General features: G+C 43.1%; 2 protein-coding genes across 6 annotated transcripts in view; one reads left to right on the plus strand and one right to left on the minus strand.

Moving 5' to 3' along the window:
* Positions 1-56: 56 nt before the first annotated feature.
* LOC6617574 (aminopeptidase N) lies at positions 57-6,635 on the minus strand. 3 transcript variants are annotated; one of them, XR_004362327.1, is made up of 8 exons: positions 5,486-6,635; positions 5,153-5,432; positions 4,704-5,096; positions 3,935-4,651; positions 3,191-3,687; positions 2,836-3,136; positions 579-1,489; positions 61-409 (listed from the first exon to the last, which is right to left on the minus strand). XR_004362327.1 is itself a non-coding variant. In XM_032724169.1 (7 exons), the coding sequence occupies exons 1-6, from the start codon at positions 6,076-6,078 to the stop codon at positions 2,881-2,883; spliced, it is 2,736 nt and encodes a 911-aa protein (XP_032580060.1). In that variant the 5' UTR covers positions 6,079-6,635; the 3' UTR covers positions 57-1,489; positions 2,836-2,880. The 3 variants fall into 3 exon arrangements, 2 of the variants coding, with proteins under 2 accessions (XP_032580060.1, XP_032580061.1); XM_032724169.1 differs by having other exon boundaries at positions 57-1,489; XM_032724170.1 differs by lacking the exons at positions 61-409; positions 579-1,489; positions 2,836-3,136 and having other exon boundaries at positions 3,559-3,706.
* An 84-nt stretch (positions 6,636-6,719) lies between these two features.
* The window catches only part of LOC6617578 (putative mediator of RNA polymerase II transcription subunit 26), a 77,648-nt gene continuing 58,458 nt past the window's right edge, over positions 6,720-25,909 (plus strand). Inside the window, exons 1-2 of one of the 3 annotated variants that reach the window (XM_032724167.1) lie at positions 6,720-6,794; positions 10,633-10,683. The gene's annotated coding sequence lies outside the window, so the exon portion shown is untranslated. Of the gene's footprint in view, positions 6,795-8,225; positions 9,419-10,632; positions 10,684-25,909 lie in introns of those variants that run through there. The other 2 variants (XM_032724166.1, XM_032724168.1) reach the window with 2 other exon arrangements.

Raw genomic sequence — 25,909 nt, forward strand, 5'->3', positions numbered from 1 at the left:
GGCAGCGCCACTTCCTCCTCCGCTCTCCGTTGCGAAAAAGTCCTGCGAAGCCGCTAAAGCCCCCCCCCCCCAAACCCCAAAAATCACTCACACACACACAATCAAGCGCCTGGCTTACGGAGAGCCTTTCTCCCTCTTTCTCACATACGCGCTTACTCGCTCTCTCTCTCGCTCAGTCTCTCTCGGTCGCTCTCTGTCCCCTTCTCTCTTGCGCTCGCACTGTCGAAAAAGCTCCTCGCTGAAGTCGCGACTTCGGCGTCGTGTCCTGTCGCTGTTTTTGATGTCGCGAATCCTTATCGGTGTCCGTGTATGCGTGTGTGGGGGTGTTCCTGCCAGTCCGCGTTTGCATGTGTGCGTGCACTCGCGAATTGAGATGACGACGACAGCAACAACAACGATAACCAGAACTCTGAAAAAAAAGAGTTCAAAATTTGGTGAAGCGGCAACATAGTTATCACTTTAATCTCTTTAATTTTCATTGAAAAAAAACAGTAGCAATTTCGGATTCAGGGTCCAAATTCTTCTATGGTCTAGATTTATAGTTGGTTTCGTATAAGGATTATACACTTAAATCTTACATAACCACGTAATTTTTCGCAGTGTGACAGGATTCAGAAGCGAGTGGCAGGAGCAAAGCGAATTGGCGCCACCCCCAAAAATCCATGCGAAGCCAGCCCGTGCGCGCCCGTGCCACTCCCACAGTGGTCATAAATCGAATTTTTGTTTATGTGGTGGTAAGGCTGCTGCGAAGCAGTCGTTCGGCCGCCACCCTCCCCATACAGCCCCTCCCTCATCTGCCATGGGCCACCCATCCGCCCACAATCGCACCCCGCTGAGTCTGCAGCCAACATCCTGTCATTCCAGCAGTCGCGAACGCCGACGCAACGTCGCTGCCAGCGCCAATGGTTTACGGTTTGTTGTGTTTCGGTGCCACCAGCAGCAGTAGCAGTAGCAGCGGCAGCAAGGGGTGGTGGGTGGTGATGGGTGGCGATGGGCGGACGGATGGATGCAGCTCCTTGTTTCCGTGCGGGTGGTGGTGGTTCTGCCAACTGCGACGTCGATGCCACGGCCGGCGTCGCTGCTTTGGCGGCCAGGCGCCTGCGTCGCTCTCGAATTTCCATCGAGAGCGCTCCCCGGCTCTCTCGAGCGCTCTCCTTGCGCCTGCTCCGCTCTCATCTCGCTGCTCCCCCGCCGTCGCGCCCACGCTCCCCCGCACTCTATTATCACCACTACTATTCCCCCCAAAGAGGACACGCTCCGCCTGAACGTATGCAGCGATTTTTTCCGTGCTGGGTTGTTGTTATTCTTCTCGCTGGGGGTTGAAATTCCTTGTGTGCCTGTCCTCCTTCTTTGCCGTGGTGTATGTGTGTGCCAACAACGCGTGTGTGTGTGCGAGTGGACAAACAAAGTGTGCGACTGTGCCGTCACTTGCGTCGTGAGCAGGGCTGCAGTGCAAAGATAACAGAGCCAGGGCTACACTTTGGCCAACCTATGAAGAGAGACCACTGTTATCAACAATCGAATTTTATACAAAAGTTCTTATTGGGATTTTATGGTACAAAATAATCAGTATTTCTTATAAATAAAAAAGTGGATCATACCTCTGTGAATTCGTAGCAAAATTCTCTATCGTCCCGTATTCAATTGGAACATCAAAATTTTTGCAATTTTTCGCAACATTTTATAGAAAATGCGAAAATTGGTCAAAAAATTGTTTTTTTCAAAAATTTTTTTTTTCATAAAAATAGTGAAAGGTGAAAGGTGATAGTTAGCTATGCTTATTAGCAGCACAAAACCGTCTTCATGATAGCGGTGATAACGTTTTTAGCCAAGTTATGGAGAAAACACCGTTTGTAAATATTCGAATTTTTGCAATATTATTATTTGGTTTTTTTTTGCTAAAAAATAATTAGTATTTTCTCAATAGCAATAAAAATAGTTGTCCAAAAGTGGAATGGCATACCTCGTTGAATTCGTAGCAAAATTCCCTATCGACCTGTGTTCAAAATTGGAAATTCATTTTTTTGCCAATTTTCGCAAATTTTGATGATGGTACCCCTTATCAAAAATGCAAAAATTTGGTAAAATTTTTATTTTTTGAAATCATAAAAGTAGTGGAATGGCATACCTCGTTGAATTCGTAGCAAAATTCCCTATCGACCTGTGTTCAAAATTGGAAATTCATTTTTTTGCCAATTTTCGCAAATTTTGATGATGGTACCCCTTATCAAAAATGCAAAAATTTGGTAAAATTTTTATTTTTTCAAATCATAAAAGTAGTGATAGGGATAGTTAGCTATGCTTATTAGCAGCACAAAACAGTCTTCATGATAGCGGTGATAACGTTTTTAGCCAAGTTATGGAGAAAACCCCGTTTGTAAATATTCAAATTTTTGCAATATTATTATTTGGTTTTTTTTGCTAAAAAATAATTAGTATATTCTCAATAGCAATAAAAATAGTTGTCCAAAAGTGGAATGGCATACCTCGTTGAATTCGTAGCAAAATTCCCTATCGACCTGTGTTCAAAATTGGAAATTCATTTTTTTGCCAATTTTCGCAAATTTTGATTATCAAAAATGCAAAAATTTGGTAAAATTTTTATTTTTTCAAATCATAAAAGTAGTGATAGGGATAGTTAGCTATGCTGATTAGCAGCACAAAACAGTCTTCATGATAGCGGTGATGACGTTTTTAGCTAAGTTATGGAGAAAACGCCGTTCGTAAATATTAGAATTTTGGCAATATTTTTACTTTGTTTTTTTTTTTTGTGAAAAATAATCCGTATTTTCGCAATAGCAAGAAAAATAGTTGTCCAAAAGAGGAATGTCATACCTCGTTTAACTCGTAACAAAATTCCCTATCAAATTTGTAGTCTTCCTAGTAGATGCACTGCGGCTCTATGGACCCAGTTATATTGCAAACGGCGGCCAGCAGATTATGGTATTGTCGGGTATGCCAGGCTATGTTGTCTTCGCCCAGTTCCAGGATTCGACGAAAGGCTGTTTCGAAGCCCGGAAGATTCCGGAGATCGGTTCTCATGAACATTCGTAAAGCGTTTAGCTCTTCTTCCGTGGTGACCTCTTTCATGAGAACGGTAACTAGCTGTGCTAGTTCATTGGTATTACTTCCATATCTAAAAGTGCAGAGGTGATATTACTGAACGGCTTAAGCTTGTACAACCTCGTACAATTTAATGATTGCCTTGATGTTGTCCACCAGGTATTTCTTGGCTATGTTATAGCCCAAAGGATTCTGCGCCACGGCACTGAAAATCAGCAGGACATCGTTCTTGGGCATGTATCGACCGGCAAAGGCCAGGTTGAGCAGCTTTTCCAGCGCCCAGTTTTCTCGACTGCAAGCCATGGCACTCAGAAGGATCCTTCGCTCTTCGCTCACATTTGACCGCGTGTATAGCCTCCTCAGCAGCGTCCAATCAGCTTCCGTTCCAAACTGAATGGCAGTGCAATAGATGGTTTCGCTTAGATCAACAGGAATGCGATTGGTCTCCAAGGTGAGGCTAGCGAATTCCTTGAGCGCGAATTCCGCACAGGATTCCAGATCAGTTCGGCAGGACAACTGCAGGACGATCACCATCAGTTCGGTAATGTTTCCATTTTCAGCTGCAGGGGCATCTCTCTTAAAAAGCTCATCAAACTTGGTCTGCATAAGGTCTTTCATGAAGCCCTGAAAAAAGGGATAAGTTCTACACTAACAGTTATTCCTGAGCTTAGTCAATCGTTCGGAGCTTTCTAAAAACCAATTCTTTTAAAAGCTGAGCATAAAGAAGCTGACCAAATCGTAATACCCTTGCTATCGATAGGCTCCACCTACATCACAAATTTTAGTCACCCTGTATTCGCAAAGCTTTTTGGTGTCAAAAAGGGCTTGCAATAAAGCTTTCATATCCTTTCACAGACTATGAAGAACTTACCTTGAATGTAGAGATTATGGTCGTTTGCCGCAGGGTGCGATGAAGCCACTCCAGATACTTGTCCGCCGCCTGCCACACGATGAACTCGTTCTCGTTTCGCAGATGTCTCAGAAAGTTCAGGGCCAGATCGTAGGTGACAACCCCGGCGCCGGCCAGGTTGAGGACATCGCTGATCAGCTGCGCCCGGGTGAAGCGGTCGATGCTGCTGGCATTTGGTCCGGAAAGAGCATTTCCAATCAGCTGCCAGTTGCGCTCGTCATAGGTAACGCGACAGGGCGTGGCCAGCCGGAGATTGAAGACCACCCACTTGTCTGGTTGGGCCACCTCGTTAAGGATAAGCGGACTGGCGGACTGTCTGCCCTGGCAGGTCAGCCATTCGCTGGGCAGCGTCGATACAAAGCTATCGATGCCGGCTGTTGCGAAGGTCAGTGGCACCCACCAGCATTGTTGGCGTTTCTGCATTAGCTTGCCGGGATTGCGCAGAAAGCGCTCTTGCGATACGGTCACCTCGTTGGTATCATAATTGCGCACCACTCGGATAAGCGGATAACCCGGTTGCATTGTCCACGAGTCCATCAGCTGGCTCACTTTGATATCCTGACGCAAGCTCATCTGGTTGTCCGACTCCTCCTGCAATGTGTGCCACAGGAATGCCTGGTGGAAGGAGGATCCCTTGTGGGAGCGCTGCAGGTACAGGCGCAACGCGTTTACAAAGGCCTGGGTACATGAAGATTATATAATAATATAATAATTATTGAAATAAATGTACCTGGGTGCCAATGAGTGAGTGCAGCATGCGGAATAGAAGGGCTGACTTCTGATTCGCCTGGGTATCTGAGGACATCGAGGCGTAAGCAAGACTCATGGGATGAGCACTGCCCTTGGAGTCCTCAACTAGTACACCCAATGCTTGTCGAACCATGGATAGCTCATGGAACCGCCAGGCGGGCTCCACATTGTCTACGGCAAATCCGGACACATAGTCGGAGAGGCCATTGTGCAGCCAGTAGAGGGCGGCATTCTCCAGATCGGAGAGCCAGTGGTGGGCAAACTCGTGGGCCACGTGACTGGCCACCTGCTGCTTGGCCCTAGTCGTCGAGCGCTGCGCGCTGTAGAGGAATGCTGCCTCCGGGTAGCTCACCAATCCCAAATGCTCGTGACTCTTGAAACGAAAATAGGTTATCTATGTTGCACTTGTCTTCAATACTCCACCCTTACCTGATAGGCCGTGTCGGGCAGAACCAGTTGGTCAATCTTCATCGCAGGGTACGGCTTTCCAAAGAGGCTAATAAAGAAGACAATAATCTGCGATGTAATGCTGATGGCGTAGTCTCCCTGATCGGCGATCTTCGGTCGCAGCCAGGTGGTCAGCGCGGGGCCTTTAGGGATCTCCGCGGACGTTCGATTGGTGAACCGATTGATGGAGAAGGCCAATTTCTGTACTGACATCGCTGGTGTCTGCTGAAAGGTAGTCCATATGTAGTCATCCTTTTCATGGCTGCCAAAGGAAATGAAGTAATGCAAATATAGTACAAGAATGTATATACGAACTCGGAGGTTTTGAGTACTCGCATGTTGCTCACGGCATTGGTGCCCCGGGGATGCGCCAAATTAAGGATGAAGGGAGCAAGGAAGGTGCGATTCTCGAAACAGGGAAAGACGGTGTTGGCCAGATTGGGAGCCAACTGCGTGACCGCTATCCACTGCGGATGGTGTCTGGAATCCATGTAGCCGCCCACAAAGTAGCCACTGGCGCGGGACAACTGGCCACTAAACTGGACCACCAGCGTGTACTCCTCGCCCAACCAGAGCATACTATTGAACACGATGCCAAGCTGGTGGACGCTGCTAGCTTGCCACATTTTGCGCACCGTCACCCGACCACCGGTGTTCCTCCGGACTAGCAACACGTTTTCCCCCACTTGCAGGCCATTATTACTGAGGATAATCGTGCGAGTTTCGCGCCACACGCGCAGCCGGATGATAACCTCGCCGCTGAAGTTTCCACTCAGTTTCAACGGTTCCACCTCGGTCAGCAGGCTGAGATTGTAGTGCAGAGGGCGAAGGTTAGACGCAGCTGCTCCAGTTCCACCTATAGGCAGGCATAGGTGCAAAACAATCAAGTACCAGGGTAGCTTTATCATTTCTGACGGGCAGATTTAGAATGATCAGAATTTGATGGTCAGAATTCGACACACTTAATCGCTTTGAACGGCATGACGACTGCCCTCCCGAAATACACTCGGAAACGAATATTAATTTAAATTAAATATAAATGACTTGTAATGGGCTCGGCAGCAATGATTCAATGCGGGGATTCCAGTGAAGTAGAAGAAGAAAATGAACCTGGAGCGAATCGAATGCTGAAATATATTTTTAAAATGTACCGTATGATAAATAGTTAACTGTGCTTAAGGATGCACAATCTTAGCTTAATTTAAAGCTTTACCATACAGATTTTGAAAGCTGTCGTAGCGCCACCTGTCTGCCACAAATGAAGACCCACTGCACCCTTGCAACCAGCTGAGCGGTAAGTTAGTTGCAGGGTGGATTTCGACTACGATGACAGCGCCTGCGCAAGGGTGCCTTTCTTTTGTCTTGCTCTCCGGCTCTCTCGTGTACTGTTATTCTCCCGCCTGCGAGGTTAACACGTTTGCAAATGTCAAAGTCATGACTTCAGAGTGAGTTGCTCGGCCGTTTTAGTTTCAGTGTGTTCTCAGCATTTGGAGTACTTCGTTAAACCAATACGGTGCGCACACAAACACGCCAAAAACGCCAATTAAACGATACGATAATAAACAATATTATTTAAAACCTGCACGAATTTGTGTAAAAATCGTGGATATTAAGCGCGTTTGCGGTAAATCTAAACGATTTAATTTCAATATATTCTTCTGAATTTTTCTTCGATAATTAGAGACTTAAATTAAATTTCCCCCGAAAATTCTGCGGCCCATAAACGCGCGCGTGTTCGCCTGATTTGCCAATGTGTTCGTGCGTGTTCCTTTTATGTGTGTGTGTCTCTGTATGTTGTCTATGTGGGTTGTTGTGCGAGTGTGTGACTGGGAGAGTACTTATTATGTAAAGTGCTCATCTTATTGACAGTTGACAGTGGCTAGTTGCGCTGATTTCCGTGCCGATTGCCTTTGACCAACTGCCAAAGTCGGATGGCTTCAATTTGCTAATTAATCGAGTGCGAACCCACTTAAGTATGCTCCAGCGTTTAGCGCACGCATACACTTGTACAAGCATATTGTGTTTGTCTATTTTAGTAGCAACATGTCTTTGGCAATCGTACCATTTCCAAGCAAGAGAGGAAAGAGAGAATGAGAAAGTTTGGAAAGAGCCCTCACAATTTACAAATTTTTATTATTTTGACTTTCCCCTTCACCCTTGTCATCCAGCAAGCGTTCTTTTGCCCTTCGTAATGTCAAAATATTGCAGACAAAAGTCTGTGCTCCGCACAACATTGCCAGTCTGAAATACTTCTTCCGTTAGTCACATGTTTCCAACAAGCTGTAAAGAAAATTTGATTGTATTGCATGGTTTCCTTGTCAACATATCTGAATGTATTAAATAAAAATAGCAGGCAAGATTTTAAATCTTAATTCTTTAATTAATTGTGTACATTTTTATTTGCTTCTTGCTTTGAATTGACATTGCCAGGCTAAAATTGAATGTCAATTCAAATTGACCGCCACTTGTCGCGTTCCCCACATGCGCCACTCTCGCTCTCTTTAATTTTTTCCCTCCCTATCTTGTTCTCTCTGTTGACTATGGGAAGCAGGTTAACATACATAAAATCTGTTAACTTTGGTAGCTTAACACTTTGAGTATTATTAACCCATAAGTAATTCAAACATATAATGTATGCTAATTTTTTTTTACGTAATTAATGATTGTAACTATTTTATGGAAATTTATCTTTGTCTTAAGGAAAACGAGGAACTTTTTTTTTTAAATGAAGTTGTTTCTTCGTTTTGGACTAAAATATAAACAGCTGAATCCAGAGATCTGAGTGTAGCAGATGTCACGGATGTAGTGCAGTTAAGGGTTAACCTTAACATCATCCCGCTGTTGTGTTAACAGCGCTAACGGGACTGCCGCTCTCTTTGTCAATCCCCCCTCACCAATCAACACACTCATTGACAGCACACAGTTGCTGGTCTTGTTTGGCTTGGTTTAGTTTTAGTCCTTCTTTGAACGTGCTGCCGACGAGTCACGAATTCGCAAGGCGTACGCATGGGATACCGACTCCCCACTCTCCCAGTCACATACTTTTTTTTCCAGTGTTTGTGCGCCCAGTGTGCGTGTGCGAGTGTGCGTGCGCGTAGATGTGTGTATTTTGATGAGCGTGCAAACAGCAGGAGAAAGCGAAATAAGAAATAACACAAACCCACGCTTAATATTTATTATTGTACTCAGCTAGCTACTGGCCATTTGCATGTGATGCGAAGCTACGTGCTTACAGCTGTTCAATTGTTTGATTCCCCGATTGCAACTCTTCGCGATCTCCGCTTTCGGTTTTGAGTTGTCCCGTTGAACCGCTAACTGTTTACCGTTAACCGATTTGCCGTCCTGTGTGCTTGTCGCTCTGTCAGCGTGTGTGTGTGTGCGTTTATTTTGTCTTCTTTTGGTTAATTTCTCGTGTAGTTTCTCGTTTTTTTTTTTGCTGTTTCGCCTGACAAGTGATATTGCTCTCTCGCTCTGAGTCAGCAGCGCCTGTCAAGCGGAGGGTTGTTTTTTTTTCCTGCCCTGCCTCTCCCCCTCAATCACCACACCCTCCCCCTTCGCTCAATTTCTGTTCCACGTTGCCTTCAAAACTTGATTTCCAACCACTTGCCGTCGCCGTCGACGTCATCGCAGCCATACAACGAACCACCGAGACACCACCCCCACCAGCACCCCCCCTCATCTGTTCCCACTCCAACCTTCAGTGTCATTGGCACTCGCTAACAGTTTGTTCAGTTTGCCTTTAAGTTGTGCGTTGTCTGCGAAATGAAAAGAATATATATAAATAAGAATAAAATAATAAAGACCAAGGGGCATGGCAAATCAGTTTACGATAATTTTGTTTTCGTACTGCCCAAATAGAAAGCAAACTAATGCAAATACAAGACAATAAGTGAACTCAGAACGGTTTGCAGAACCGTTAAACGCTAAAGAAAAAAAAAAAACAAAAATCCAAAGAAAAAAGATAAACGTTGCACCCACCACCGCCTCACGCTCACCGCCTCACCGCTCGCCCGCTAGTTTAAAGCTAATGCCACCGCCCACCACCACTAGAACTACTACTTCCACCACAACCACTAGTACCACCACCACCAAGAACCAAGAACCACAACCACCAAGTACCAGCTTCGATCTGAATCACTTCGCAATCAAATAACAAGAAAAGAGTTAAATGTAAAAGAAAGAAAGAAAGAAAGGCAGAGTCCAGATTCCGAGTCCACTTGTCCAAAATGTCGTCAAATGTTGAAAAATGTGAGCTCCACCAAAAAAATGCATTACTAGATGTGTTCGTTCCCGTAATATGTGCATTTAGCATCCCCATAGAACCTCTAGCGTAGCTCTATCTATTTCCTTGATAAAAAATCAAAAGACGTAGCGCCCATTCTCTTTTCAAAAATAAATAACTTACTAAGCAACCATAGAATCATTACCCGATTTGTCTTGCCTTGTTTACCACTTTAGATCTAGACTCTTGACAACAACTAAAAATAAGCCACACTCGTTTTTGGTTTTATATTAGCAAATAAGAACTATAACTATACTTTATATCGGTCTGCCTCTCTCTTTCTCGCTCTATCTCTGTCTCTGTCTGTCGCTCCATTTCTGTCTGTCTTTCTTGTTCTGTCTAGTTAACATGCCTTGAATCTTTTTTACCCACTCTGTTAACTTCTCCTGCCTAAGAAAACAAACTTTCCCACTCGAGTCCTTGAAAATTGGGAAGACCGACTGAGAATAGCATCTGAAAAAGTGAAGTTCTCAAGATGGTTCCTGTGCGTTGGCACTCGTTAAAACTTCCACTGATTGGCTGGAGTCCCGATTGTAAATAGAAGCCCCATTTCTACAAAATCCCTGAGTTTCTATTAGATGTTCAACCATTGCCTGCTTCTTAACCAACCTGCATGCTCGAGAAATCATCAAATAACTACAGATTATTAATTTGAGAATGCTAAGCACACACAGACACACACACACATAATGATTGGGTAGATCGGTGGATCAAAATTACACACTCCATTGTACGTAAAGTTACATAATATCCGTTTCATTCCGTTTCGTTTCGTTTCTCGTTCCTCGTTCGTTTCTCGTAGTTCCCAAGTTCGTTTGATGCGTTCGTTCCATCGTTCCTTCGTTGTGTTTTCCAAGTTAAATTTTGTTGTACTCGAATTCCCAACTGGCCAACTAAACCATAGTTGGAATACGCAATTGGCAAGCCAGAAGCCAAAACTGAACAGAAAACAAAACAGCAGCTGCCAGACAAAGAAACAAACAACAAAATAAATTAAACCTTAACCCAATCTAAATATATATATATATGCATATATATGTATATTCATCCAAACCTAAAGTGTGTCTAATCACCAATTCTTAACGTCAAATTCTCTTTAAACTAAATAATCCACACACGAATCACACAAACCAAAAACCGAAATCAAAACCAAATAATCGAATCGAAATCGAAATCGCAGACCCATGCAAAATTCGCATTGACCACCAAGCATATGAGCTTGTGGCTAAAGGTAAGCTATGAATAGTCAATATTTCAATGTTTATTTGTGAAAGGAAATCCGTTAAATGGAGAGATTATTACTATCAGTTCGGCTGCAGTACCGTGTACATATTCAATTACGTTTTGAAACATTCAAATTAAATTATTAGCTTTAATGATTTCCACGCCTAAAGCTTAAGGTCTACGAGCTTATAATATTTTACTGTTGTATAAATCGAATATTTTTCAAAGATCTTTTCATAGAACATCAGCGATTGAACTCGATAAACTCATTTACTCTGCGGTTTAAAGAATATCCACGGCATCTATAGTTTTTATTGACTTTCCATAATGAACTGAACTCGTCTGAATAATGAATAATTTCCATTGCTGGACTTATTAACAAACCCTTTAAAGCCTCAGCTGGTCGTTAAAATCGTGGAGCAGTCGCTAGTCTGGGAAATCCCCCGATTGGCTCAAGGGAAATTCCCTCTAAATTATTATCTACGGTCCCTTCCTGGTTCCGCATTGATTTGTCACATGTCCGGATGTTGTACGTTCCTGCCCCTCACACATCTTGCCGCATGCAACTATTCATTTTCAATTATCCTGTTAAATTAATGCCTTGTAGTACTACTACTCGTCTGGTCCATCCTCGACTTCCTTTCCCAGCTGCCAGCGACCAGATGCCAGCATCATACCCAAATATCCTTTGTCTGCGGCATGATTCAGCTCAGCTCAGCTCAGCTATCTGTGAAAAGTTTGTTTTTTTTTCGCCCGTTGCTTTTGTTGCTGCTGGCCTGGCGACAATTTCAACGGCAGACGGCGGCTTGGCTCTAAAATATTGGTTATTAGCATAGCCCGGGGGTGTTTGAGGTATAAACAGGGTGGCTGGGGTTTATAAGGGAAGCTGACAAAGCAGCCAACGCTTTTTGTTGCCTACTTTTTGGGGTCAGGGACTTGTTTTGTCAGCTTTCAGTTGGGCGAGCGCAGAGCAGAGGGGCGAGCGCCTAGCAAATTGCCAGACACACAGAATCGTGTGAGGTATGATGGAGGGGCACTCTGTATAGATAGAACCCGCTTATACATCTATTTATCCGCTACCCACAAGTTTTATTCAGCCCCTGCTGCCGCCGCTGCATCTTTTGTATTGTGAATCGTAGCCAAATGCATTCGACGCCATGCCATCCCATGGCCAATGGGGCTGACAATGCACAAAGAGCCACAAGAAAGATGAGTGGGTGGGTGGCTGATTGTCGTGGCTCCACTCGCTTAAGCCACCCATTAGCCACCAGCCTGGTTGCTGTCGTCATCGCTCTCCCTCTCATCATCATCATCGGCGTCCCAGCTATCCTTTTCATCCTTGTCCAGCTGGCCTGGCCTTCCCAGCCATCCCGTCATTGGCCACTGACAATTCCGGCTTTTGTTCAATCGGTTCAGTTCAGCGCGAGCTAATTTAGCGTTAATCGAAGAAATACACACTGGCCACCCACCCCCACCATCATCACCATGAACACAAAACAGTCCCATTCACCCTTCACTCTACTCTGATTGCATTAGCTTGATGGCTGCATTGGCTCGTCACTAATTAGTTTTGAATCCTTCAACTTCTTTGCCAATTCTCCGATACCCAGTCAAAAAAACCAATGATATTAAATGACTTATTGGGGTTACAACCAGCAAGAAGCTAATGCCCCATAAAATAGAAATTCAATCTCGTGCTTAAAATCTTTGTAAGTAACAAAATCAGCATCAACTAAAGGATGTACTTCAAGTACTGTAATATTTAAATGTGTCACCTGACAACTGCATCTGTGAGTGCAACTGTTCACGTAATCCCTTGAAATGCAAAAAAGTTTGGCCAAGGAAATGCTTTCCTAGAAACATGCACAGACTTACATGAGTAATCGCATTGTTTTAATAAAATAATATTCCACTTTGTCAGCACTTTGAACATTGTGAATGTAACAAAAGTTGTGGTCACTTGAAAAGTCCCTAAAAAATTGTCATAAACTTCCAATCCGATTGTGTTCTCAATGCGCAAATCGTTTTGTGACTTTGAGTTGCTTAACAAAACAGCACTGCAACTGAGGAGAAATACTAATGCTGCGGAATATATTCCAGACTGAGTCAGTCAGTCAGTCAATCAAGAACTGCAATTCCCTCAATTATCTAAGGCTATTGCAACTTTCAAGTTTCGCAATGTCCGATAATGCCGATTGTTTAGCAACAAACCGATGGCCCCAAGCAATCCAAAGTGACTGAGCCAGTTTTGGGGAACTCTGATGCGCTCAAAGCGTCTCCATTTCAACGGTCGCAATCCCCATTAATTGGCCACAATAGCTGGCGAGTTGAACTTGAGTTTCCTTGGTAATTGGACCACTACTTCGGCTGCAGTTTCCATTTCCCACTGCTTACTCAACTTGGGAAAGTCTGCGTTGAAACATCACAATTATGGCTGGCAGGGAAAAACGCTCCATTTGCTGGGGCCTTCGTTTTTAAGTCGGTGCACTAAGAAAAATACTTTCAACATTACTTTATATATATTTTTTACTCCTCATACTACTTTATTTTTGTTTATTTTTTTTTTAATTTTAAATTTGGTGGCTCTGAGCTTTGCAATATATATTAAATATATCCGTCAAGTTGGTATCCTAAAAGAATCCTTTCCCTTTGATGATAAATTCTTGTACCCTTTTTGTTGCCGTGCTCTTTTTTTTTGCCATTCTGTATAAGTGTGCGTGCGAAATCCGGATGTTGGCATATGGCTCGACGCATCTGTGAGTGGAAAAACGTTGCGCATACGGCCCGTGCGCCCAGGATGCCGATATGCATTCGTGTGTGTGCTTAACTAATATGCTATGAACGTCGCTTCGACACATTGCAATTGCCGCCCCTTGCCGTTGTCATTGTTGTTTCTGTTGTTGTTTCTGTTCTTTGGGTCCTGTTCCTGCCATTGTTGTCCTTATTGTTCGCCACATTTGTATGGCGATTTCCACAGCTTGCACTCCAGAACGCTAAAGCTGGAGCAATAAATGTTTGCTGTGGCCAAATATTGGGCTAGATGCTGGGCCGATGGCCTTGGTGCTCGGCGCAATGGCGCAAGAACAACAGTGGACGAAATGGGACATCCTGTGCTCCGGAAGCTCCGAAGTGCTACATACACTCAAGGAGCCATCAACTGAAGGATGCGAGGAGAGCTGGGAATTGCACTTGAATGGGGGGCTCTATTTTGAGCTGGGCTAAGCTGCTGCTACAAAAAATATTCGAAGATAAAGTATAGTTCAACATCTGGAAATGTGTTGATTTTAAATGGGATCATACAATTCCAAAAGCCCCATTAATATATTTTTTGTTGCTATATATCCTGATGGTTCGTAAACTTCAATATGTAATCCGCACTCAAAACATTTTTTCGAATATGCTACAAAAAAGTCACGCAGCTATATTGCTGCATTTGTGATCGCCGTGGCATTCAACCCGTTTGCGAGGATATAAAACCTCCTTAATTTCCATAAACCAGGCAACGGTTACGAGGCTGCCACACGAGTCCTGTGCCTTTTAGCTGTGTGTGTGCGACAGGTAAGTGAATTTATGTTGCACACGCTATGCGAAACATGCCACTGCAACTGCCCATAAAAACGTGACAGAAACAACAACAAAGCAAATAAGGAGCCGTGGCCCAGGGCTACGAACATTCTCGCACATCCTCGCACATCCTGGAACATCCTGGCAGCAATGTCGCCTCATGCTCTGGTCATACAAAACTTTCAACGTTCTTGCAACCGAACCGAGCCAGAAATATTATTTATTGAGGCGATCCCTCTGCCTACCCGTTTGTGTGTGTGATTGTGTGTTCACCTGGCTGCATTATCCCCATTTCCACTGCACTTTGGTCATTTGGCTTGCCATTTCGCTTGCCCGGTTTCACACTTGGAGAAAAACGTAGTTCATTTACAAAAAAACGGCATTATTGGATATTTCTGGCAGGTAACAGGTTTCACTGTTTTTGATTCAGTATTCATAAGCACACAACAAACTTTATTAGAGTATAAAACTACTAACAGTCAGTTTGTAGTCATATTTAAGAGCTGTGTGTTTTGCTCAGTGTATTAGCTCACTCCAAGTGTGTCTGTTTCGCTTGCAACGCGCCACGCATATAAATCGTTCAAATTGAGCGGGGGGTGCTCCGTGCACCGAGCACCGAGCACCGTGCACCATAACAATGGCCACATGCAACCGAAGAGGGAATAAAAGTTTATGCGATTTTGCAAGTTGTGGAATTAGATAGAAATTGCGAGTTATCCCCGCCACCCCTTAAATCAATTTGAGAACAATTTCGGTGGGGAAGGCGCTGGTCTGGAAAGAATCCCAAGAACCTTTGGCCAGAGTCTTTAAATCAAGTACTGCAGTCCGGCCTTTCATTTATGATTTCCAATCAGTTCTGGGTGAGAGCTCTCTGTGTCCAAGTTTGGAGCTGAAATTATATTACATAGTCGAGAGTAAAGTTTTTGCCCCAACCCACCGGCATACATGTATACAAGATAGTATGTCTGTACATATGTACATATGTATATCTTTTCTTGACCCACACAAGTCATTGATTTTTTGGGCGGCTCTCAATTGACTTGCTCGTCGTCCTTCAAGTTCGCCTCTTTGGCATTACGCTCAAATTACATTTTATTCTAGATTCCCTACGCTGTGTGCCGCCCGAAAACCATTGGTAGTATTGGGTATTGTTTTTCCTTAGCCGTTCAAGGATATCAAATTTTTAACCACGCGTCACACATGACAGCGCCGGCAAACAGGACAAAGGATCCTGGCGAGGGGTTAAAAATGCTGAGAGTTAGTGGATACAGTGGACGGGGATTTTGGGAATGGGAATGAAACACACAGGATCTGAAACCAAAACCAAAACCAATACGAAATGCTGCTATTGCACCACCAGCTGAACCACCAAATATAGCGACCACCTGCCAGGATGTGCCACGATTTTAGTTTGCAGGATATGCATTGAATTGCTGTCTGCCGAAAGTTTCCTTCACTCACTAATTACTACTTTAAAAAAAGGCTTAGGTTTCCTAGTTTTTATAAGCCTTAAACATCATTTATTTATTAATTTGCGTTTAAAAACGGTTGACAGCAACTTTAACAAGATATAAGTTTGAAAAGTTCTAAGTATTTATTTGTTTTCAATTTTCGAAGAGTACATCTGATTCTCGCACCTGCCTTTTTAACTTTGAGACTTCGATCTTGGTATCGCAAATTGGCCCTTACTTTTCATATTTACCATATTTTCCTCCGTACTGCCTGTAAACCAAATCGGCTTATCGAATGGAATGGAAAAACTACCCAACCAACTTAAAAGTTGCGTTTATCCTTCCAGAAATTCAGTGACTTCGCTTCACTTGCCAACACTTTGCCCCTTTTTTTCCAGCTGGTCTTCACCTCAAATTTTTTTTGCATATGACAAACACGTGGATGGGTTTTTGTTTTTGTTTGCGCCCCCCAAAAAGAGATGACCCTTTTTGCCTTTATTTCTTTTTGTTTATTGTGCATCTCCCTGGTTTTGAATGGCTCTGTGTGTGGAGAGAGTTGTTGGCTTATTGTTTGCCTAATGTTTAGTTTTTACTTTCACGCAATGTTTTCATTAGAATGCCTCTGAACAAGAAAAAAAAAGCAGAAAAACCCCAAGAACAGGCTGACAGAGTTGGGTACAAAAAAGTAAACAGAAAGGCCTGGAAACCCGAGGTGGATTTTCGGGGGAGCTCAGGTATCGGGTTGACTTTGGGGACCGCTGATGTTTTCATTTCGCCCTTGGACCAACAAGGTTGTAGGCCAACTTTTTATGGTGAACACATGCCGAATCCAGCAGACGCCCAGGATGAATCCGACTGAATCCCCCAGTACCACCCACTCGGCGGCAGCCAGCGCCCACTTTTTTGTAGGAATCCCCGTGCTTGGAATCGCTTCCTTTGAGCATCTGTCTTTGGCGGCTCTTTTGTTTATTTTGCTTTAGCACATTTTAGAAACAATAAAGCAAAACTTTGAGCTTTTTGTGTCCTGCCAATGCTGCTCGTCCCAGGCTGTATCCTGTATCCAGTATCCTGAATCCTGTAACCCTGCTCCCCTCCCCGCGATCCTTTTCGCCCGCCAATTCCCTTATTATCTCCATGCTCGGCAAGGTGGCCATAAAAAGCGAAAAAGCGGCGTCAAAAACAGAAGGCAAAGTTGCCTCACAAGTCCTTCGTCCTTTGCCGCTTTCCTCCGCCAAAGTGCTCGAATTATGAAAGGAAAGAGACGACTATATATATATATATATACTGACTCAAGGGTAAGGCGAGCGGAAGGGGGAGGCGGAGGAGGACCCCTTTTATGATATTTATGCGTCTCCTTTTTATTTTCAGCAATTTTCGTTTATTGATTTTTCCCCCACCAAAAATGTTGGCCGAACTTTAGTTACCGAAACCGAAGAAGTAGGGTATGGGATAGGCCAGATTCCGGGAAAATAAGTTTTCTTCGGTTATCAAATTTACTCGGTATTGAATTTCGCACCAATGATCGTTTCGGTCGTTAAAGAGGTTTAAATACATTGCTTCTCTAACCAAGAGCGAAATTTATTTGTTTATTTATTTAATATTTATTGCATATACTCGTAGAAAAAAAATTCTTATGTCAACGAGAAGCCTGCTTATCTACATTGCGCTATTTATGTAAAAGAGTATATATTTAATGAGCACTGCAATTGAAGTAAGCTCCTGTAATATTGTCTGCATATAACGATGATCTGAAGTACGGGGATACCTTATTTGTTGTGGCAGTAAAATATGTAGGTTAAAAGTGGAATGTTTCGCGTACATTTTATTACCTCCATTCATTGTCATGGTCGGCCCTCTTTTCTGGCATTTAGCTGCATTCGGTAACGCTTCCTTTGGAGGCACTTACTCATCGCGCCATTCCATCATCAGGCCAAGTTGCCACTTGGCCACAGACTCGGCTTTGCCTCTGACATTGTGGCTTTTAAATTGCTTATTTGGCTTAGTCCTCGTCGTCGTCGTCGTTGTTGTCAGCGCTGTTCTGTTGGCTAACCGCAACGTGCCGAGCAGTTTAATAACCAAGGCAACGTCGTCGACCGGTGAAAATCCGCATACCCTACCTACCGCCCCACTTTCATCCTCATCGACATCCTTTGAGGAGCCACAATTCAGGGGAGCTGGTTTTCTGGGAAAACCAATGCAAGACTCCAAGCTGATCAAAGCTGATGAACGACTGAACTTGCGTTGAAGGGGCGTCGGCTTAAGGACCAACTTTATTTCTCAGTGCATCCCTTCTGGTTACTTGGCTAATTATCTTTCTTGACGCAAAAGAACAACGAGAAAATGGTTCAGTACGAATAGAGGCTATGCCTAAACTGGGGTTTAGTTTAATTCATAAATAAGTATTATTCTTTGCTAAATCGAACCAGAAAAAGCAAATGGACTGGAAATGTATGCCATTTATAGAAGCCTATCCATAAATAGCACTCAAAGGTAGTCAAAGAAAGTGAAATGAAAATCGTTTCATCTGAACATTAGGTATTCCATGCCATGATATTCGATGTCCGGCAATCAAACGGCAACCGAAATCAAAAATTGACAAATCAAAACTCAATTGCTTTCGTGCCAACAAAAGTGTGTGTCCATGTGGTCCAATAAATCATTCACTGGATTGTATTCCCAGCAGAAATGCCATTACATGATTGGTCCGGATTCAGATGCAGATGGCGATGCAGATGGCAAATGCAGATACAGCCTCTGAATCCAAATCGGTATCTGCATCTGCATCTGCATCCGTATCTGTATCCGTATCTCTATCTGTTTCTATCTGTATCTCTGTCATTTAACAGGACGTGGTCGAGGCCGAAACTTAATTGCATTGTCCTGGCAAAATTTTTGGCATAGTTTCGGAGATTTTGCGACAGCTGCAAGTGGCCAAATATTGAAAGGTGGCAAATGTGATTGAGTTTCCACCTCGGCACAGTGGGCAAAGCCAGTAGCTTTCGATTTAAATTTAACGCTTGAAAACAAACCGTAAGTGCCCGGATTTCGTGCAAATTAACCAGTATGAAGTTAAAAAAAAAAAAAAATTCGATATAGTTTTGGAAATTTGAGCGATGGCGGTATACTGGCTCATCAAATGCGCAAAGTGCAAACAGTTGCTACTCGCACCACACACCCCGCAAAAAAAAAAGTGAATCGGTCTTTTGGGTCAGCGAAAAGGAAGAGTTATCAAGGCGAACACGCTGGGGGGAAGGTAGGTCATCATTCGGGGCATTTAATTTTCGTTATGGAAATTGCAGAGGAAATTCAGGAATTTTTGCAATGGCAGTTGGTGTTGGTATGGGTATGGTTATGGGTGTGGGTGTGGGTATGCGAAATATAAGACGGTTTAATCGATTTATTCCGCAAACGCGGGTAAAATTCGCATTCGAGAGCAGAGAGCGGTTCGGCGTTCGCTTTTCACATCGATCATCTCATATGTGGACACATTTGTGCTGAGAGGGATTAGTGCTATCGCCTCCCTTTCCCGGATTATTGAGTAAAGCTCGAGTGATTGCAGCACTATTCGGCCATTGCACTGAGCGAAAAGCAGAGCTCTATCCTAAATCAATAGATTATGATCCTAGAAACAATCGTATTCGAAATAGTTATAGCATCTGGACTTACATATTTGACAGCAGAGTTCTTTATATGTTTTTAATGAAATCATTTCCTTAATTAGCTAATTTTTCTCGGTGCATCATTGCGTTTGAGTTGTGTGCAAAAAGGGATAAAATGAACTTGGGTAACTTTCCCTATCTCTATTTCCCCCTGTTTATTCTCCCGCCCATTTTTACTCGTTTTCTGTGTGAGTGTTTTGTGTTTAATTTTGTGAAATGTTTGCCTGGTTTTCGAACTCTCGACGTTTGCCTAATTTTACCGCCCATTTCAACCTGCAGTCAACCGTCGTGCCATTTCACTGACATACCCCGAAATTCTGGTCGCCTCTCCAATTTCAAACTCGCATTTCCTTTTTATTTCCGCCTTCGCTTAGAAGTTGATGAGATGTTTATGATATTATGTATATATATATATGTAGTTGTGGGCCACGAGGGGTAAATCCCCGGGACCTTTCCAGCCTGTTTTATATGTAAATTTTCCGATATCAAACAGGTGAGAGATGTGTTCGCGCGGGGGGGAGGGGGAGGGCGGTGTATGGGAAACGCCCGAGGCCGTGCGGGGTCACCATAAATTAGAATAAGTTATTCTCGGCTTGCGTATATCAATTGCAAGGAATTGGAGAGGAAAGGCAATAATAAACTAATTTAAAAGTCTTTTTCAGAGCTTCGAAAGGGATAGTTATGATAAACTTTGTGATTTAAACTTTTCTCAAAAGAGATAAATGGCATTTAAATTGTGAAATTAATAAATTCATTGAAAAAATAATGGAGATTTTGCGTGGTGAGCGCGTTTGCATTTATGTAGGGCCAAATGAAATTTGTTGTGTTTTAAATAATTCTTCGTTGCACTGGATTCCCAGGAAGTGATTAACTTACCTGGGCAAACTTTGTTCTTTGGTTCAAATAGGTGGATCCTGGCTAATCATGGCAGGGACCTACAAACGTTGCCCTTTGTCCCGCTGGCAGTTAATTCATTCGCTGGTCGCTTCGTGGACCGTGTCCAGTTTATTTCGGCGATCCTGCGAAGGTCCTTTCGTTCCGCAACACGCGCTGCCAGTTTAAATAGCTTAGTTTGCGTCAAAGGGAATGGGAGCAGGAGCAGGAGCAGGAGCTGGAGCTGGAGCGGGAACGGGAGCGGGAGCAGTGTAAATTTAATTCTATTCCACATAAATTTCAGTGCGGGATTGGGCACACACAAAGCAAAGCAAGAAGAGAGATGCCTCGCGAGAGGCGCGAACCTGAACCAGAGCGAAACCTGAACTGGGACGCTCAGCGGATGGAGCACTCCTCCAGCGGATGGATGATGATGATGATGATGAGGCGGCCAAGGACGGGAATGCAGATTGGGTATGGAGATGGGAATGAGGATGGGGGTAATGGAGAATGGAGAATGGGGTTGCTAGCCAGCGAGAAAGGACGACGCAAATTTATTTAACCTGCGGGCGCAGAGCGCATATTTGAATTTATTTGCATGGGGGATGCGCGAAGGCAGCGGGGGCGTGTCCTGAGTGTGTCCTGGCCGCTGTGGCACTGAAGTAATGCCAAAAAGTGCGCAAGCAACACACACAAAAAAAAATGAAGGAAAATCCAAATTGTGCGGACGACGAGAGAAGAGACGGGAAAACTTTTGCACAAAGTTGTTGCAAGTTGTTTGTATGCGCCTCGCACCGCGCCGCACCGCAGCGCACCACCCCTGACCCATGACCCCCAGACCGTACCCAATCCCTGGACACGCCCACACAATTTCCCCCGAAATGAGCCGCGCGTCGTTTGACACATGCAGCGCCACCTGGCGGCCGTCGCCATGAATTTGAATGTTTCAAACAGCCGAAAGAAACACAGTTGCAGAGCATAAAAGAGTGGCGCAAGAGGCGCAGGAGGAGTAAAGGAGGTGCGGAGAAGGAAAGAGAGGGGCCTGCGAGAAATGGTAACTGTAAACTTTGCACTCGGCCAACAGGGCGGATGGGTAATGCCTGTGGAACGGGGCGAATACGTAATGTCATTTCGGTGTAGCATACTTTCGTGCTACATTTAAATTCATTATACCCTGCAGGAACTTCGAGCCAATCCCAATGGCTGGAAGTGGATGGCCACTTTTGGAGATCAAAGTTTGACTTGAAAACAATTTGTATCCAAATATTCACAGAATCTGATATTCTGCTTACCTAAATTATTTATACTCAAAATTGGCATTTAAAAAAGATATATCAATTAAAAAGTTACTTAAAAGGGAATTCCTATCAAAATTGAAAGAAAGCTTATTTTTTGACATATATCCTAATATATACTTAACAAATTCTTGGGTCACAGCTGGATATATTATATTAATGATATTTTAGTCAAATATTTCTTCCCATTTCAATTCCAATTGTCACCGGCCTTCAAAAGGTGCAACTGGCCATTCACCTTGAAGTGGCTTCCACTTTGGAGCTTAACTTGAAGTTCACTTGAAACTTTTCCCCCGGCATAATTTTTTCCGTGCATTTAAATTCATTTTAGCTAGCAGTGAGACAAAAAATATGCCAAATTAGCTGAAATCTCTTTGGTGGAGTGCAGGAAATTGGAGGAGGGAAATGGGCGGAGGGCGTGGTCCAGGCCTAATTAGCCCTACTGATTCGCCTGTGTCTGTGTGCTAGTGTCTTCATTAGAATGCAACTGTTTGCCAGGCTCTTCACGGCAATCTACAGTAAGCTACTGCAGTAGCCTCTCATCCTAGGAAATATCCTGAGCGTCATCATCCTGCGCCTGTGTCTGTGACCCATTTCTCTGCCAGCTGTCGGCTTATTAATGAGTTTTTGTTGGCCAACTTTGCCGGCTTTCCTTTGATTTCTTCTCTCCATCTCCGAGCTGCTGTCTTCACAATTAGCTAAGCTCTGTCTTAGCAAGTCGACAACATGACAACAACTGCCTCCTTTCTTGTAATTTGGCTTGTGCTCTCGTACTAGGCACTGGGTCCTGGGTTCTCCATCGACGTGTTCGCGCATAAATCAGAGCTTCAAAAGTCGGCAGTGGCACTATTCACTATTCAGTGAGCCACTACAAACTGCAGTTACCCACTGCGCGGCTGCATAATGAATGCCATACGGCCCAGAAGCCCCTTTGTATCCCAGCTCATCCTCATCCAGGCTCACTCTCTTGCTGAATGGCTAAAATTGCATCCCAACGGGGTGGATTATGTTGGGATTAAGGTGCATTTTGATTGATTGAAGTAAAGCGCCGGCCCGGACACACACACTTATCTCTCGGAAGACGGGATCGAAGCCTGACGCACAGATTACTTATTAAGAGCTCATGAGGTTGGGCTCAATAATTGATGGATTCCTTGTTGGTAGAGACGCATCGGGAAGTTAATGTTTACCAAGGCCATTCTTAACATGCTAATTATAATACTCATTGATTTGATTAATTACGAATTATAATGCCTTAAGTGCTAAGGAAACTTAGGAACTGTAGTCCGATTTCTAAAACTGACTTTCGTAAACTTTAACACAAACACATATGTTCACACTATGTTAGCTTCCAATGCAGTTGGATTTCAAGGGTTATTTCTGAAGCGTTTAGAAAAAGCCCCACAATGACCTCAAATGGTAGGGAAATTGTAATCAAGTCGGAGCTAACCAAGAAGTTATGAAATTTTGTAAATACCACAAAAATAACCAGAGCAACAAATGTGAACTTTGGTCTTTTCCTATTTTCATGTTTGCTGCTTACTTATATGTGCATCCACTTGTTTGTCTGACCATTTTCTATGGCCATGATCTTTTTGAATTTGCCGTGTGTGTGTGTGTGTATTTGTGTGCAGTTTTAGATGAATTTTTGCGAAAAGTTTTCTACTCTGCAAGTGACCCTCCATCTGCCTATATATCCCTTTCGCTTGCGGTTGGGCCCGGGGCATAAATCCCTTGCCTACATTTCAGCGCATACAGAGTTGTCAACAAGCATTGACATTAATTAAAGCCCAGCGTTGCATGCGAAGGCAACTTGCAACTCTGCTCATTTGTGATTGTGTGTGTTTGTGGGTCGCGTGTGTGAGTGCCTGCGGCGGCTTCAGTTAACCATTAGACTTTAATTACTATGCTAAAATTCACGCTCGTCTGCCGCACCACAAAGCACCAACAACGGCGGCAACACAAACTAGAAAAAATAGAAAGAAAAAAAAAGGAAAAAACTTGTAGTAGTTACACAAGTGTATGCGAGTATTCTCTTCTGCTCGTTGCCCCCAAAGTATGCTTTAAAATTGCATTTCACATGTACTAGGAACCCCCCATCCGACAGCTTAACCCTCGTCTTCCTGCAACTGTCGGGCATCCTTAACCCTCTGCAATGTCCCTGTGCCACTTTCGCATCACATTTACATTCAGTGCTATATCTTAATTGAGCGTTTCTTTCGACGGCTTATAATTGTATTATTTTCATTTATTTAAGCACAACTGTTATTGAGCAATTGCAGACACTCATACCACTTTAAATTAATTTCAATGCGAAATTTAATTTTATAGGGATTTATGAAAATAATTGTTAACTATTCGGATCGATAAATCATTATGAAGGGATGAATTTCAACTCGAGTTTTTAGCCGACTTTAATCAAAAATACGATATTTTTAAATTGTTTTTTTTTTTTTTTTGCATAGTTTGGACAAAAATAATGGAACAGCTAAAATTAAGACTGTTTTGTACAGCTAATAAGCATAGATAACTATCCCTATCACTACTTTTATGATTTCAAAAAATAAAAATTTTACCAAATTTTTGCATTTTTGATAAGGGGTACCATCATCAAAATTTGCGAAAATTGGCAAAAAAATTGAATTTCCAATTTTGAACACAGGTCGATAGGGAATTTTGCTACGAATTCAACGAGGTATGACATTCCACTACTTTTATGATTTCAAAAAATAAAAATTTTACCAAATTTTTGCATTTTTGATAAGGGGTACCATCATCAAAATTTGCGAAAATTGGCAAAAAAATGAATTTCCAATTTTGAACACAGGTCGATAGGGAATTTTGCTACGAATTCAACGAGGTATGCCATTCCACTTTTGGACAACTATTTTTATTGCTATTGAGAAAATACTAATTATTTTTTAGCAAAAAAAAAAACAAATAATAATATTGCAAAAATTCGAATATTTACAAACGGTGTTTTCTCCATAACTTGGCTAAAAACGTCATCACCGCTATCATGAAGACTGTTTTGTGCTGCTAATAAGCATACCTAACTATCCCTATCACTACTTTTATGATTTCAAAAAATAAAAATTTTACCAAATTTTTGCATTTTTGATAAGGGGTACCATCATCAAAATTTGCGAAAATTGGCAAAAAAATTGAATTTCCAATTTTGAACACAGGTCGATAGGGAATTTTGCTACGAATTTAACGAGGCATTCAAATTTTGACTATTTTTATTGCTATCGAAAAAAAAGGAACAATTCAGGATAAAAACATTAGTCAACGTAAGTTGACATGTAATTGTCGCGCGACTGAATGAATGGTTGTTTTACACGCCTGGACCAATGCAACTTTCGAATATACATGAAAATATTTGTTGAAAAAACAATTGATTATTTGTATACATCGATGTCTGATGCTCCGCCATATGGCTGCGATCGATGTATCCCCGGTTCTCAACTTTTCCTAGGCTGCCAGACTCTCCTACGTCTAATTCGCGCTTGATTATCATAATTAAACAATTTAGTTTCAAGTGTTGGACTCCCATTTGTTGCACTTTGCTCTGTTTCCCCAGTGGCGGCAGCAGCAGCAACAACAACGGCAACAACGATTCAAATGCATTGTTCGTGTTAGTTGGCAGTTGTTGTTGCTTCCTGTTCTTTTTGCAGCAGTTCTTAAATGTAAATTACGCGCTTTGTTGACTTTGTCCCTGCAGCAGCAACAGCAGCAGGCAGTAAAAAAGGGTGGCACACATACATATGCATGTATGGGGTATAGGTTAGATGTTGTATAGGGTATGGGTTAGGGCGCTGAATGAGGTAAGCAGTGCACACATTATAGTTGCCATTACCTCGCCGCTACCCCTCCACCACCCCCTCCGCCCAAGCACTGCACACGCTGTAATTGTGGCCAGCTTTGAGCTGAGAATTTTCCCTGAGCTTGTGTGCGTGCTTGCGAGATTGCTGTCAAAATGTTGTAGGCACCCCCAAAAGCCCCCGTTTTTCGCCGCCCCTTTCCTGCCGCCACCTTTGATTGTCAGTTTTGGACAACGACTCTGTTTGTCTGGCAAGTGAAATTTTGTTTGACGTTGCTCGATTATGCATGGGAAGTAGATGTGGATTTGGATGTAGATGTAGATGTGAATGTGGATGTGGATGTGGAATTGGAAGTGGACTCTGTGTTTTGGGTGTGACCCTTTTGGGGCCTTTGCCTATGGTTAGTTTATGCGATTGATTTTTGGTTTTACTTGTACTTGTTCTTTGTGTTGGTGCCACGTGCAAGACAACGCCAAACGTGGCGTGTGTGCTACAAAATTGTGTATTTGTATGTGTGTGATTGGGCCCCTACGTATACGTAATATCCGTTAGGGAATAGCAGTTATG

This window comes from Drosophila sechellia, chromosome X (genome assembly GCF_004382195.2).
Source record: "Drosophila sechellia strain sech25 chromosome X, ASM438219v1, whole genome shotgun sequence".
NCBI lineage: Eukaryota > Metazoa > Arthropoda > Insecta > Diptera > Drosophilidae > Drosophila > Drosophila sechellia.

Coding starts and splice junctions, on each gene's coding strand:
- LOC6617574 (XM_032724169.1), bottom strand. CDS start 6,078: ATGATAAAGCTACCCTGGTACTTGATTGTTTTGCACCTATGCCTGCCT. Junction 3,688..3,934: donor CCATAATCTCTACATTCAAG/GTAAGTTCTTCA, acceptor CCCTTTTTTCAG/GGCTTCATGAAAGACCTTAT. Junction 3,137..3,190: donor ATCAAGGCAATCATTAAATT/GTACGAGGTTGT, acceptor CTGCACTTTTAG/ATATGGAAGTAATACCAATG.